This window comes from Styela clava, chromosome 7, assembly GCF_964204865.1.
Source record: "Styela clava chromosome 7, kaStyClav1.hap1.2, whole genome shotgun sequence".
NCBI classification, from domain to species: Eukaryota; Metazoa; Chordata; class Ascidiacea; order Stolidobranchia; family Styelidae; genus Styela; species Styela clava.
The window spans coordinates 10,784,131-10,800,745 of NC_135256.1; the positions used below are offsets into that span (position 1 = coordinate 10,784,131).

At 35.9% G+C, this 16,615-nt stretch overlaps 1 protein-coding gene and 1 long non-coding RNA gene across 2 annotated transcripts; one reads left to right on the plus strand and one right to left on the minus strand.

The window, feature by feature from the left end:
* Window positions 1-4,968: 4,968 nt before the first annotated feature.
* On the plus strand, window positions 4,969-7,782 carry LOC120327979 (sestrin-3-like). Its single transcript, XM_039394352.2, has one exon. It carries the CDS (start codon window positions 5,113-5,115, stop codon window positions 6,979-6,981), a length of 1,869 nt encoding a protein of 622 aa, XP_039250286.2. The 5' UTR covers window positions 4,969-5,112; the 3' UTR covers window positions 6,982-7,782.
* A 7,429-nt stretch (window positions 7,783-15,211) lies between these two features.
* Window positions 15,212-16,124, minus strand: LOC144425028 (uncharacterized). Its single transcript, XR_013477199.1, has 3 exons — window positions 16,002-16,124; window positions 15,396-15,467; window positions 15,212-15,307 (listed from the first exon to the last, which is right to left on the minus strand). It is a non-coding gene; the product is annotated as an uncharacterized LOC144425028 (long non-coding RNA).
* Between the last annotated feature and the right edge of the window lie 491 nt (window positions 16,125-16,615).

Sequence of the window (16,615 nt, forward strand, 5' to 3'; positions counted from 1 at the left end):
ACCGCACTTGTTCTGAATAAACAATCATCTAATGATATTTTATTGGTGGCTATGTTTATCACATACCATTACAAGAGCTCTTTAGGTTGCGGCAACAACATAGCTAGACCCAGTGCGTCTGTTGGTAATATATATACATATATGCTTAACGATATATATATATGCTTCCAGCGACAAAGAAAACTATTGTCTGTCGCTGCTATTAATTAAACTGCTTCAAAGAGAATTTTCTTTTAGCATTTTGCAATCGATGATGAGTTGAAAAATGGTACAAGTGATTGAAACTTACGTTTTAATAAAAGCAAAATTTTCTCACAACCAGTCGTAAAAGTATAATCTGTTTGTCTTTCTAGCGCGCCGGGCTCGCGGACACCGGTAATTGCTGGCCACTAGATTGATAGTCATCTAATGTCGTGCATTTATAATAAAATTTCAATAAAGATATTTTGCTCTTAAAACTGCGGCACGATTTTCATTTCATAAAATAATTATACGAGAAAAAGAATCAAAATGAAGCTTATCTGTATCCTCCGCTGCGCTATGTACATTCAATTCAGCTTTTGTCAGAAAAAGACAAAAAATTGGACTTGTCATATTCAGAAAAATTAGGAAGACAAAGAATAAGTTTCCTCAAATGATGCGCGAAAAATATGCCATTCAGGTAAAATGACAGCTGAATTTTAAGTCTCAATGAACCAGAAATATTGTTTTATGCTGTCCAATTCATCTAGGATTTGCGATTTTAATTTATCGTCTTTTTAGGTTACTCGTTTCGAATATTATCTGAATGGTTTCTTTTTTTATCTCAGAGGATGGCAAAAAAGTATTTACACATTTGTTGTCGCATCTTCCTGCACAACAATTTACTTTTTCCTAAGGTTGTTGGTATCGATCATTTTAAACAGTACACGTAGAACTAATTTGAGTATATAACAACACCCTGTTGATTTTGGATAAAATTTTGGAGTTTTTACCTATGCAATAAATGTTGAGAACTTGAGACATACAACTTCCCCACGCGACGTCCTCGATAAATTTTTCGCCATAAATCCTCGAAAATATCTCATCGGTATCATTAAATAATATATATAATAAAAATATCAAAATCGCATTGGATAAGTTTTAATGATTGCAGGCCTTAAACTTAGCCGGTTAGGAATCGTACCTTTGCCGACTAAGGCATTTCCTTGTAATAGAAGGTAGGTAACTCTAGGTCAAAATTTCGAGAGAATTTTTTACCTCATGCGACTACGCGACACTCCGAGTGCCGTCCAATTGAATTGCAGTGCGATGCCGGGTGAACTGGTCAATTTCGCCGGTTCGTGCGCAGAGTTGGCTTTCAATTTATTCTGTATATTTTCGATAAAATAGAATGGCGCTTCATTTTCACAGAGAAATGTGATGAAAGGGCTCGTTTTCTAATTAAAATGAAACAGATGACTTGAATGTTTTCAAAATAATGCTTGCAAAAATTCGGAGACACGAAGAATGAACAGAATCGCTGGTAAAAACTGTTAGAAAGAGAAGTGTTCGGTGCACGCATAAGAGGAACTAATCGTGGTATTTGATTACATATGTGCATAAGTTAATTTGAAGATTATGTAATATACACATCGCAAAACATTTGTCTTCAATTTTCTCCGGGTGCCTCTTTGTCCGCCGCCCAACTGTCGCAATATCAGCGACAAGTACACATACAAATAGAAAAATATTTACGCAGTAAACAGTATATTTGTCAAGCAAATGTTATGCTGTCTCAGCAGGTATGAAACATAATATTCAATTATCCTTCTAGAAACCAACCAAAGTTTCACTACTTGATATCGACTAACTAAACTGTTGCTTTTCGAAATTCCTCATTCGTAGTTTTGACTACCAAGTTGACAATACACTACGTAGATAGCCACGCGACTGTTTTTTTTATACAAAGTACGAATTCTTCGAGTTGCTACCCCATAATTAGAGTAATATTCGCATGTTTTCATATCAAGAATTCAACAAACTTACAGTCATGCATTGAAGCATATAGGACAAATTGAAAGGTGTAATATGAAGGCATGACGAATATGTAACAGTAGCCATAAGTCGATTTTATATCGATTAGTTTACTAAGCTGTTAATAGAATTCAACTTAAATTTGATATGTAGTAGCAGGGCGATTGGCGCTTTCTCCCACCATTGAAAGTGCAGTGTTATTGCAATATACATCTCAGAACGGCCGTTCAATTATTGAGGTTCTTGTTAACTTCGGGGTATAAAATGAACGACACTTTGATCGTGCACAGCATGCGACTTTTTTTTTCTTTTGTCTGAAATATTTATGACTGTTTACTTCAGAAATTTAGTCTCTTCATCAGTTGCAGACAGAAATACACCAATTTGCGAATGCCGATGAATTAACGAACATTTGTCTTTGGCTGTCTTTTATTTAACCTGATCAATACATGGCTATAAATCAGCAACGTTTTACATGTTAGCTAACTTCTTTGTTGCTTTGCGCTGCAATAAACAAAGAGAGAACGAATAAAATTAAACGGCTTCAATTTATTACTTTACGATTGACTAGGATTGCGCAGTTGTACGAAACTTAGCCAGAACTATTTCTTAGTTTGATGGAGCGACCAGCGGTATTGCGCAACACAGAATGGGCATGTTTCAACTTGTCTTGTCGCGTTCGTCACAGGTCTGTGGATTTCATTTTTTGGTAAAATGCGTGATCGTCCAACCTATTTTTCGCTCTTTCAATTTAATAATCTATGCTATTACCAACAGAATAGAAAAGAGAGATGGAGTGTAGGATTTCGCTGTACAAACATTGAGCGAGATTAGATTTTATCTTCCGAATATGTCTTTAGCGCCATATTGGTTATGACCAAAGATTGATATTTTTCATTTATATACCTCTTTAAATTTGAAAATTGATATAAATTATTCTGTAAGTTGAATTTGTGTACTTTTAACTTTTGATACCTTGTATTTTGTCGAGAGTAAGGTGGTCCGATTTTTTACATAAATTACCAATCACGTAACTTTGGTTCCCTTATTTGTCTCATAATTTAAATGTAATTTATGCAGTTATGTTTATGGGAAGTTTTTCTTTTGTTTAATTTGGGAAGTGCAAACATGGGATTAACAAAGGGGAAATCATTGGGTATATTAAGCTGCTCACATTCGGAAATATAATCCACGGATAATCCGTCGTTTGAATTATTAAAATATTGGGTATTAGCAATATTTTAAGTCGCTTTGACGATTAGTTCAGCGAAGTCCGATCAAAACTTGCACGTGACTCAGTGTGAAAGAACAGCCTCAAAAAAGAAAAACCCGATTTAGCATATATAAAACTTAACATGCGATACAACTCCGTGTTCATTTGTCCGATGTTAGTCAGAGTGAGTGGGTTTTGGATGTCATCAAAAAATAGGAAACATACCTCACTAAAAGTTTTTGGGTATCTGCTATAGTTCGGGCTTTTATTTTCTATGAACTGTTGGATTTAAAATAAAAATACAAGAAAAATAACAGTTGGGGTTACGTAAAACTAACTAAACTACCTCTCCTTGCTTTATGCCTTTGCGCAGATTGATCCGTATGCGTATAACGCAAGGATGCTATAGCAAAAGTGAAAATGACTATTCTATTTAATTCAAGAGTCTTGCTGCACACTAACACAAATATATTTGTGTAAGTGTGCAGCAAGAAAAATATTCACCCGCTATTATATAGATATATTAAGTAAAAGGTCTGTGAACTTGTTCTAATGCAGTAATAATCTTCAGGGAGATGAAAGGACAAATTTGTAATGTAGGCTTTCTGAATGTAACGTATACGGTACTAAAATATTCGGTTATATAACTGCTCAGGCGAAGATATTCATTAAAACGAACGCTATTGCTCATTGTTGCCCCATGTTCAAACAGAATATAAGATTGTCACAGACGAAATGTGGTCTAGAAATGATCGATATAGTATAGTTTCCATTACTGTTTGTCATGGAAATTCTCCGAAATATTTCGTGCACTCAAGTGACTCAACACATTTTATTAAATCAAGTCAATTTAACTCGGTGCAATTTTTGTTTAAACCTAAGACACTTTATTTCGTGATTTCGACATATTTCACGCTAAATTATAGATGTAATAAAGCCATTTCATCAACAATATTGATTAACCAAATTACGAAATTGTCACGCGTCATTGATGTGTTTCTTTTTAGTGAAATTTAGTCATTTGCGGAAGATATGAATGCAAAAATTTTACTTTTTTTAAAAATAGGTTTCCTTCCACACGTTTTAGATTCGTATGGGTCATATCATTTCTTCAATAATGAAGTTGAATGAAATCATATATGCAGCAACACTTTATCTACCCAAGATAACCAAGAGAAAAAATTCGCATATATATCTTGAGTTCGTAAACATGGTCAGTTCGCCGTTTTGGTGTACAAAAACACAGCATTTTGCTATCTCCGCAATCGCTCGACCTACTTGTGCTTTTCCATAGTTACTCATCAAAGTTTTCTTTATCTGAAATAAGTAAAACGTATTAAAATTCAGTCTGTCCGTGCGCTTTCGATCCATCTTTGTTTCAACAGCGAGATGTCATTAATTAAGAGAGAAAAAGAGAGAATGAGCAGACGAGCGATAGGCATTTCCTGGATGGCACATTGCACAACAACGCTGTCAGATGATGCAATGTTGTATAATTCATAACGATGCTTAAAAGATTAGCGTTATTTATTATTATTGCAAATTTTGTACGCTACAATATTTATAAACATATTAGTAATGCTTTTTATTATCCTAAATTGTCTATACCACTTTTGAAATATGAATTGGCAACACGACCGTTATTAAATATTATGTCATTTTGTACCCTGTACGTATTCAAGCATGGCAGGAAAAGTACAGCTGGTCTTCCATTCTCTCACTTTCTTCTCCTCATTTCTCTTCGATGTAACTATCGGTCAACATAGTCATAGATCTCTGCTGTAAACATGTTATTTGTCCAGTAAGTCCTTTGTGTGGCGTAGGGCTATGCCGGTCTAGCATTAATGTTTGCTTTTCCATTTAGCTCAGGTTGTGCAAGTGTTTCGATAAGTAGAGGCATTTAGATGTCGTGCGTTACACATTTTGAATCAGTTGGACCCGAAATATGTAAGGTCGCAAACAACATGACTGCAGGCATGCCGGAAGATGATGAAATTTCCGCACTAAATGCGTCATACGCTTTCTTACCAACGTATGAAGGCACGCAAAAACAGTTCATTTTATTAACCAGTCAAGACAGAGCTACACGGGATCTAGCGTTGGAATCTCTAAGGGAACACACTTCTACTTTAACTGAATATTTAGTGGAGAAAAATGGAATAACCGACGTCCTTTCACGTGTCGCAAGTCTTACCTCCAACGGACATAAAGAAAAATGTGCAATATCTTCAAATACCGCAAACTCACAAGAGGTAGATCTGAACGCATTCGGGACTCCAGATCAAGTATTAACTCACCTTTTGAAGTCTTTTCTAAGGTTAAGCATGTGGTGTCCTTTTGACGACGTGAGGTTGGGGTGTAAAGAAACCCTACATTACTTTGAAAACCAAGGTATCAATATACCTAAAATCTTGGTCGAAGAACCCAGTTCTTTCATTCCCCACAGTCATATACCTCCTGTTGATACCGACGATGAGCAAGTTTATTCTTTATACGTAGAAAGTTATGCTCAAACGTGTAGGCTTGAACATATGGTGCTTGTAATGGGAATGCATCCACAATACTTGAAGGAATTTCTTTCTGTCAATATGCATCTGTTAAAAAGTGATGGTGCCTTACCACACTGTTATAGAAGTTATATTGGTATACTTGCAGCAGCAAGGCTCAAGTGTCATTACCTTGTGCATCTAATGGAAACAGATTTTTTGATGGCAGGGGGTAACCCAGAATGGTTACGTGGAATTGAACATGCTTGCCCCAAACTTCAGGCTCTTTCAACACTAAACAAATTACTGGCTCACAGACCTTGGTTGATCACTGTTCATCACATAAAGGAATTGTGCGCTGGCGGAAAAGGTTGGCAGTGGTCCCAATCTGAGCTGATTCAAGCAATTGTATTGCTTTGCCACTTTCACAGTTTGGCTATCTTTTGCCACGGAACTGGAATTAATTTGGAAATTGATCACATGCAGGCTATTGATTTGAAGAACAGTGCAATTCTACATTGCATTTCAAATGATGTTCCATTCGATAACAAAGGGGATACAGAAAACTGTATCAATGGCATTGGTGAAACTGGAGGAGAAAATGCCATTGAAGCTTTGATGCAAAGAATGCAGAAGCTTCAAGAAGAGAATTACGAGGATGTCACACGAGAAGAAATGAACAGACGCTTTGAAAAGCAAAAGATTGAAGCTGCTACTGAAATTTTTCCAAGCAGTTCCACTGAGGAAGATATTTTAGAAGACGATAAATCATACTTACTCAAGTACATTGATGATGCTGACTTTAGCTATCAAGACTTCGCAAAAAGAAGTGATAGCAATGGAATTCCGACATTCAGAGCAATGGATTTCAATTGGCAAGATCATGCATATTCGCTTGTAAACAGTTACTACCAGCCAGTGGGAGACATGCTAGATGCCAAATTTGACACTGCCTATAATCTAACCTACAACACCCTTGCCACAAAAGAACATGTTGATACTTCAAAGTTACGTCGTGCAATTTGGATGTACATCCATTGCACTTGCGGTATCATGTTCGATGACTATAATTATGGTGAAGTTAATGAATTACTCGAGCGTTCATTAAAATTATTCATTAAAACTGCATCATGTTACCCTGAATTAACCACAAAACCTGTTTATGATGGTTTCTGGAAACATTTCAGGCATTCTGAAAAGGTGCATGTCAACATTGTTTTGTTGGAAGGTCGCTTCCAAGTTGAGCTTCTTTATGCCTTGCGAGCAGTTACTGAATATATTAAATGAGTGAACTGATTATGCATTTGTGCTTTAATGCTTTGTTGCTCTTGTATCGTGGTGCATTTCTTATGTCGCATGGTATATTTTTACACTGTTCTCGTATCAAAGTGTTTTATCCATAATTTAAGAGCAAATTTGCCTGTTGAGTCATTTGTCTTCCAAATGTTCAAAGTTCAACATTAGGCCAAATATTATCACTCAGCTAAATTGAAAGTATTTTCAAGTGTTCATACATGTACAAGTACCAATTTACAGATGGAATTCATTTTATTGAAGCCAGTTTGGCTTTGATATGTGTCTATCCGAATCGCTACATTTTTCCGAGCAAGAGCTACAGATATTACTGTAAAATAAAATGATATTGGTTCGTTTTCCACATGGTATACACTAATAAAAAATAGAGAGTCCGGTTTACATGCAAATTAGTACTTTGTACCACTTTGTGTCTTCTACTTTCATTATTATTTTAGGCAATTGATTTTATTTTGATTCCAGGTATTACTAATATTTTAGAACGTTTTGTGGAGAGTCTGGAGACTCCCGATATTAGGTGGAAGCCTAGACAGATTTGTACTTTAAAAGTTCCCCAAATCCTGTAGTTTTCCACTGACGATTTCCCCCTATAGTTGCCCTTTAGTCCACATTGAATTATTGTCAACTGCGATCATAGAAATGCTTAAATTTAACATGAGCTTTTATATCAGGTTTATTAGTGATATAATACTGTACTGTGATTTTTTGTTGTCACCATATGTGTACAGCTACTACTTTTCTTTGTGATACGCAATACAAATACTAAAAAAGAAATCAATAGTGTTGCCTTACTGTTGTCGCTATTAGTAATGACGCATTTGAACGTAGAAGCCGGCCTGTAAGTTCATTACCAAAATGTCGTGCGGTGTATTTTAATAAATTATGCAGGTCGTGCGCAAAACAACAGATTGATTGAATGGCTCAGCGTGAGCCCGCCAACACGCCTTCTTCGCCAAACCTTCGTTGCGTTGGATCTCGGTATGTGAAAATTTCGGACACCGTAAAGCGCATTTCTTTTCGCTACGTATTTTGGTTAAACTGCGCCTGATTGTCGCGAAGCGCCGCCATAGTCCGGTATTGTTTTCAGGAATGACTCGACTTTTTTTGATAATATGGAGTACGGATATAAATGACACATTCGTCATAAACGCATAGGTTAATTTAAGGCTGGTGTTTAAGTATACGCCTCAAGTCATCAACTGTATTTATATCTACACAGCAGTACCAACCAAAAATATACCTCGTTAATTTCACTTGGTACCGCACAATACATATTTTGGGTTTATCACTGACCGCAAATCCAGAGGCAACATGATCAGGTATGGCAGGTGACGAAAAGAACACGTTAGAGCTGGCGATTACGTGTTAATTATTATAGTATGCGATTGTTTAACTTATCGCCAAATCATACCGTCATGCTAGCACTTGCCAGCGTAAATTGTTGGACCGTACGAGAATGTTCGATTTGTGTTTCCATGTTTATTGCTTCATGATAGGCGGTGGTGTACAGTGACGAACTGCAAAATAAGCCAATCAATTCCACGGGGTGTGTGAATATGATGCATGTGATTGAAAACAGTTACTACTTAACATGCTCAAAGCAATGTCCGAACGATATGGGTATTATGGCTTGGGGGGATGCATGATTTCAGACTACAAAGTTTTTAAAACTCCTTATCAAATGTTACCCGATGAGCGTGATAAAAGCCATGTTGATTGAATTGCTGGGGTAATTTTACTACGTTTTCAAGCTCTCCGTTCTGAACAAGGCTCTATATAAGCTACAACCGATGTGCAGAGAGCTACTGGTAGGATAGTAATATGTACGGTCTAGCGTAGCGTACCGAATTTATAACATATCGTGCGCGTTGGAGCACATACGGGAAATAATCAACAATAACTAATTTCAGCATCCCTTCTGAATAATGTCATCTACACCCATTGGGAAGGTGTGCATTTCAGACGAAAACTCAATGTAATATATGTATCGTTGTTCAAATTTGGTAGATGTCAAAATGAGTCTGAATGTGATTAGTATAGACTACAGCGCAATTGGGATTCAATCACTTTCATTGCGTTTCTATTTTCTGGAACCTTTTGTTTATTGTTTCTTAAAATTCAGCCAAGGGCTAATATTGATTATATCAATGCGTTACACCAACATCTCTATTAATAATTCCCTATTGTTTTTGTTTATATCATTTTTAATTGCGGTAAGGCGAACATTATTTTTAGTTCTGTTGAAGGATAATTCTTAGCACGTGTTTTGACACCAGTTTCGACCATTGTTTTTTATTTAATCAGTTTCATCCAAACAAACTTTTATTCTTATTTAGGAAAAGCCGCATAGTGTAAAACGACCATGGTAAATATCAATTAGGACATATAAGTATAACGATATATAATTGAACAGGTATCATCATTAAAAAACACATCCAATGTTCTGAAAGTTCAACTTGCGAATTTTTGAAAGACTCACCAAGTATATTCAATTATTTCTTCTGTGTAGTGCATCTTAGATGTAAATCAGCTTTGCGATTATATCGACTGGCCGTCAAAAAAGATGGGGCCAGAAGCTATGAAAAAGTTCAGAAATTTTTATCTTCATTTTCGATTTCATTCATCATATACACGCAACAATCAATCTTGTTACTCTTTATATTATTAATTATAACAATTTAGTTTTGGTCATATAACTAGCCCTTTTTTATATTAACCTTCATATGTTACTTTTGCTCGCCAGGCTTATTGATCAGCTGATTATTTTCGCCGGTTATTTGCCGAAACATTAAGGAGTCATTCACTCTTTGGAGAGCTCGATATAAAAAGATCGCGTCAGCTGAGAGAGAGTTTGAAGAACACTTTTATCACGAAACGCTCCTCGTCGTTTCTAGTCAAACAAACCGAGTCAACAAAGCAATTCCAACGTCTGCAAAATTGTTTTTGCCCCATAAAGTTACCATATGCTGCAAATATTGGGAGGCATTTGCCCTCCTATCTATTACTGATAGTAAAAATTTGCTGACTGGTTTGTGGGTTGTTCGTAACACCACAGACGAGATACATCGCAGTTCTTGGTAAATAAATAAAACCTATTTGCGTGGAGGAGCATGAGCACAGTAAAATAATCTAATCGAAATAAAAATTGTCAAGCTGCGAAGCGGCCAATCGCCGAACGGATGTTATTTATATGAATCGCAAGTCTTTTGAATAATGATTGCGCACTTTTCATGCGCCTTAATATCCAAAATACCAATACTAGGAATCTATAGTAGAATTATAACCTTTCATTCATATCAAGAAAGTGGAAACCATTTAAATTGAAAAATTTGCGCTGTTTATTAAAGACATTGTAAATTATATATAAGCACATAAGTACATGTTCACATAACGATACCAGACTATTTTTGGGGAATCGGGAATGTCGTTCCGAAAAACAATATCTTAGGTCAGTTGTAATGAGAATTCGTTAATGTATTTTCGAAACACAAAACTGCGCGCTCATTTTCATCAAATTTTTTAAAGGTTCAACTGCCTTTCTTGTTTGTCTTTTCGAATCAATATGAGAGCGAGCCAGTTATGAATTCCTCAATTTTTATGTCTGACCTACGCCATCTAGCGTAGTACTGATAAAAATGACGCCATTGTAGTCAATGCCCCCTCTCTATGCTATGGGGTTTCAGAAAAGTTTTAACAGAATAGGCTAGTAATGAAAGTACCCATGTTCTTTGCCTAAAATTTGTTGTTAGTCAAAACTAGCAGACAATATAAAGCTTACGAAACAAGTTAGTTCCATCTCCATGCATGTTCCTGCGACAGCTCATAATTCGCGTGTAAACTACTGGTACATAGGCCCACCTCTATCCACAAATTTAGTTTCCCGACTATATATCGACCAAGATAGATAATATAATAATATATAATCAAGTGTACACAGTTATCGGCATCGTTAGACATGGTTATTGAAAATCACGGATGATATATCGTTGTAAACCTAATCGGATTGATACTACAGCTAAGATATGAAGCCCGACCCGAAATTCGGGTCGGGTCGAGCTTGAAATGTCAATCATTGCGTTCGAGTCGGGTAGGGCTTCTCTATTGCTGACTTTTTTTTTAAATGAGGCGTTTCGGCGTGTTTTGACCACGAAAGACCGTGGTCTGCAAAAAAAACAGAAGTTGCCTCATCAACACAACACATACTGTACTAAACTCTTGCAATGACAATTTAGATAAATCCTAAATAAAATATGAAATTTCGGGCTCGGGCATCCAAATTCAGTTAATTAGTCGGGCTCGGGTCGGGTTTAATAGGCTACCCACGGGCCTGGGTCGGACTGGAATTTTTGGGCCCGATCTTACTTCTAATTGGAACAGCGATGCAGAACTCCCGACCGAGCCTGTATATTGGCGGAACTATTTGATTCCGTTTACTCGGAATCCAATAGCCGAAGAACATTGTTATCTAAACTCTAAAGAGACATCATATATGAGACGCCACGCACGACTTAATGTTCTGAAATTATTACTGCATCTCACTCGCATTCCTCCGAGATTTATTTTTATGAAGCTCAATTGGGTTTTGGTGTTGCTTTTTACCGTGCATGAAATAGCGTCATGGCGCTTTTCTTTCCTTCGTTCCAAGTTACAATATTGGATATATCACGAGATATTCATATCGTAAATTGGTTTGCACAACGAAAATAAACATCTGAAGGTAGTTGGTTATATTTAGGTTAACTATCAGACCGTATGTCAGCGCTGCAATTCGATACACTTCAAAATATCATTGCTGATTGCACTGATTGTTAATTACCGTAATTTTTCCTACCAGAGAGAACGAAGAAAAAAACCTGCCATTTGTTCTACTATTTTGTATCCTTATTGTCGTAAAAGTGCGTCGCCCGTTGTGAACATTGATTTTCAGCTTTCCGGAACTCCATAGTCCTTTGAGTCCATAGACTTTGGTATAACAGGTATGAACTCACTTTACATAAATGAAAATTTCACACGTTTTAGGAATAATCTTTTATATAACTCAAGACTGGTGAAAAAATCTAAAATGTATGAGAGGCTGTGGACAACCAATGGCAAAATTTTCATGTGCAAATCTAAAGATAGTCCCAGAATTCCAATATCAGAGCTCTCAGATCTTGAAAAACTATCCTAAATAGTCTGCTGATATCTTTTGTATATTAGGTCAGTAAAATGGCTACTCAGCGATTTTGCTTTAATTGTTCTAATAATTTGCTTACAAGCTGTGATTGTCTTTGCTCTACTTGTTTAAAATGTACTTTTCCATTTTATACTTGCCCCCATGTATTTGACAAAAAATTAGAACCACTTGATCTCTGGGTTGAAATACCTATTCACTTTGAAATTTTTCTTCGATAGTTCTTGGTGTGGTGTATCAATGACATTAAACAACATGATAGGCAACTCTGACGTCACTCCATAAGACTACAGGCGAAACATTATATTTCATGATACGCACCAATGCACATATTTCTCGTCGCCTTTCGCGTCCGTTTTCCGCTCGCTTTTGCTACTCGGCGTCTTTTTTACGTGTAGTACCTGTCTTTTTGCGCCTGTAACGAAACAAAATAATCTCTATATCTAAGAAGTTTTGCTTACTTGGAAAGCTGGAATAACAGGCAAGCTGTAAAGAGCAATTCTGGACATCATAGACGTTTTTTTTTATCAGAGAAGATTACAAACGCGGTAGCGGAAAGATTTGTGTGGAACATTGTGCAGATAATGACAAAGTTCAAAGTTAGTAATTTTAATGTTTGCGCTTAATCATTGAAATTTCATTTAAAGAGGGTGTCATACAAAACTGTGCTGCGATACAATTCCATAACACAAAGTTTGCACCTATCGAACTTGCTTTTGTAGGTGAATTTATTAGACATATTACATATTCAGTTAATCGTAGGTAACATTGCTGGTACATAATGCATCGTAGATAGGTTTGTTCAAATTTAGGAATTTAGCTCATAGCCCACTAATTAATATTATCTTCTATGCAGGAGGTTGCAGGGCTGAATTCAACTTGCAGCCTTACCGATCACCTGACGATGCTCATTTAGTTTGGCTCGAGCAAGTCTTCTTGAAATGCTTGTGTGGATGGAAATTACCTATATTTTTTGCCTTCCTCCGATTTTAGACAAATTTATTCTGAGGGATTTCGCATATAATTCTCACTGATTGTTGGCTGTTTATAATTCCTATTGATTGTGAATTCTGATTATAACAATGAGTTGAAAATTTTTTTACCTAATTTACTGGCACCTTTTTCTTGTCAATACTCCAAGCTGAGGTAATAAACATGACAATACATTTATGTCATCTGGAAGCAAAATATGCACACTAATTAATAGTTTGGCACATTGAGATAATACATCATGACAGAAAATACAAGTTAAAGATATGTATGACCATCACATGGTAATTAAAATTAAAAAAATTAATAGGGGCTGTGGAGTATGAAAAGTTCAAGACAAAGAAAAGAACAAATGTTCATAGCTCGTGAACTCTCAATTTTGCCTCCATTGCTTTGTGAAGGCCAATATATTTCGAGTGGCTGAATTGGTTTACCTTTATGATAGCAACGATTTTGTATTTAATATAGCGAGATTATTTCAATTTAATTGAAGTTATATAATTTCCCAAAGCAATGCTTGAATCGTCTAGAATAGATCAGTGGTGTCAAACTCATGGGTTATCGAGAGCCGCATTGCATTTTGAAAATTGTAAAAAGAGCCGCAAACAGTTTTTGATAATGTATACTTAAAAGATATTTTTAAGATAGTTTTAGTTTGTGACATATATTGTGATGCAACTAAACAGTTGGATTAAGTTTTATTATTTTCTTCAATTTCAAATGCAATTACATATTAATATTTGCATTCCACTATTATTGCAACATTTGCAAGTTACAGTATTTATTATAAAAAATCGTAAAATTCTATGTACAACCATCAAAATCATTTTTGAACAAGCTTTGAATAAGGAAAGAATAATACATACACTAAAAATAACTTAATCTAAATATATGAACCTAAAATTAACAAAAATACTACAGTATAAACTCAATGTTTTAATAATTACATTTGTCCTGGCGTTTGGCATCTTTTTTGTGTCACCAGCATACTAAGGCCAGTCTGAAATGATTTTATAGTACCAACTCTAACTAACGAGGCCACATGATCATGGGTTTATCTGGATCTTTACGAATGTTTAATCAATTCCAGTAATGTAAAAAAGTTACTTTTATCATTTCATGTATAGATCAGTAAAAAAACAAATGACAGATTTTTTCGACAAGACATTTCGCACTACATTGCGTGGCATAGGATTGCTTGAATTATTATTGATATTGATTTTTAGTAACTAAGTCGTTGTATAATTATATTAATATACAAACACATGGAAATTTTCTGTTCGAAGTTGGTCTTCGAATTTGTCATATTGACTGCTGAGCTTATTGTGTTTTTTGATTGTTTTGATGGAAATATGACAAATTAAACAATGTGCTTCAGAATTTTGTGAAGAGCAGAAATGTTACAACTCCCATTTTCTTCGAAAATGCCACCTTCTTCATGTACTTTGCGTTTAATTTAATCACTCAAGTGTTTTATTCAAGTATTCTTTTGCTAGCTTGATGTGTATTCTTAATTGGGTCAAAATGTGGACAAAAAAAATTAATATTCCAAAACTACTTTCAGTAAATTGTTTTCTGTGTGAATAATCAATTTCACTTTAGAAGGTTTGAAAAATCTATTACATTTAGATAAAAAAAAAAACTTCCAAAATACTATTACAATTATTGTTAAGCGTTCGAGGGCCGCACTGGAAGTTCTCTGGGGCCGCGAGTTTGAGATCCCTGGTCTAGATTGAAGTTGTTCAAAAAATATATGATAGTATTTTATCATGAATGATGATTATACCCCTTCCGGAATTTCTTCTATAGTACTACCAAAAGTTGATGAACCAAATATAACACAGGTGCAGTGAGGTACCCGTAATCCTCATTTCCAAAGCTGTTTTAAGTATGTCTGGCGTGTTTTGTGCCTTTTTACAAATAAGACCGCTTATGCAATCTTACGCTTTGGAATTTTTAGTTATTTTACTCAAGCCCTGCAGGATGTGGGGGCCATAAACAACTCTACCGGAGGGTCAAATGTCTTTGCATGCCCGCATAGGTTGTTTTTCTATTGCAAACATTATATTTCTTGGAATCACACTGTCACTGATATGTCGCCAGACTTCTGATATCTCCCCGTCTGCTATAGTTGTCCTGTGAATAAATAATAGGAAATTGAGATTAGACGAATAGTTGAAAGTTTTGCTTTATGTCGGCTTAATTTCTTGATTGATATACTTACTATTTCTGCTATTGCCTCTTGTACTGCAAGAGTCTCACAATGCTTAGACAGGTTTGTCCACAACTTTCACATCTGAAGAAAGAGAGGAGATTTATTAATTTTCGTTAAGAATAAATGAAGCAGTCTATATGATTTAGAATGGAAAAGCTAATAAATCCAATATCTCATGTTTTATGTAAAAAATATTTTACTGAATTTGGTATATAAACCAACTAATAAAAGGGTTTAGTCAGAAAATTACAAGCATTCGTGGCTCCAAATACTTGAGAAATCAGACTATACAATATAGACCGGTATGAGTGAAATGTTAGGTGAACTTGTTAACACTTTGATTCAATACGCAAATAAAAGTGAATGCGCAATAGTATGTTACAATGAGCAGCAATCAACAATGAGTATATATCCTCACTGATTAAAAAATCTAACTGGAGGTGCATGAACTATTTGAAACCATAAGGGGTAAGTAAATATGTAATTTCGGCAAATGGGCAACTACGTAAGGTACTGAATTAATAACTTCGTAGTATTTGACAAAGGCTGGCTTTCCCACATGTACTTAACAGTGCGATGCCCGGGTGTGATATACAACAATAGTATTCACCTTACCTTTTACCGATTTCTTTTTACCCCAACTTTCAAAAATATCATTAAAATCGACAACAACTGTCAAAGCAGGCACGAACACCATTCGTACTACGCCTCGAAAGCAGCACACATCCGATCGTTTTCGTCTTGTCAAGTATGTGCATTGGAGCGTGCTATCGAATACGATCTTCGGACAAAAATGCCGGAGTTGCGCATCATGTTGTTTAATGTCATTGGGTGTATCGACACCCAAGATCCAGCGAATCTGACTTTATGGCTGCGCTTAGCAATACCCCAGATAGCACAACTACGTTGGGCCAACGTTATAATCCGCCGGCAACCGTTGTACGCGGTTTTACAACCATTTACCATGGTAAGGCCATGATTGGCCTCCAACCAAACACGCCATTATGCGAAGAAATGGGCGCGCGATTCGAATATAGCACATGAGGCCGCCATTCATTTTGGCGGTACTCGTAATCGATAGCCTGTTACGAGGTTTTTGCCGTGTATGGGACAGTGACATTGAACTTTTAATGCTTTCATAGTAGAATGGCGAAAGTAGAGATAGCCTAGTTGTAACCGTGTAAGTTAATCTCATGGTACCGGTAGCCTACCCTAAGTGCGTTGTCAGG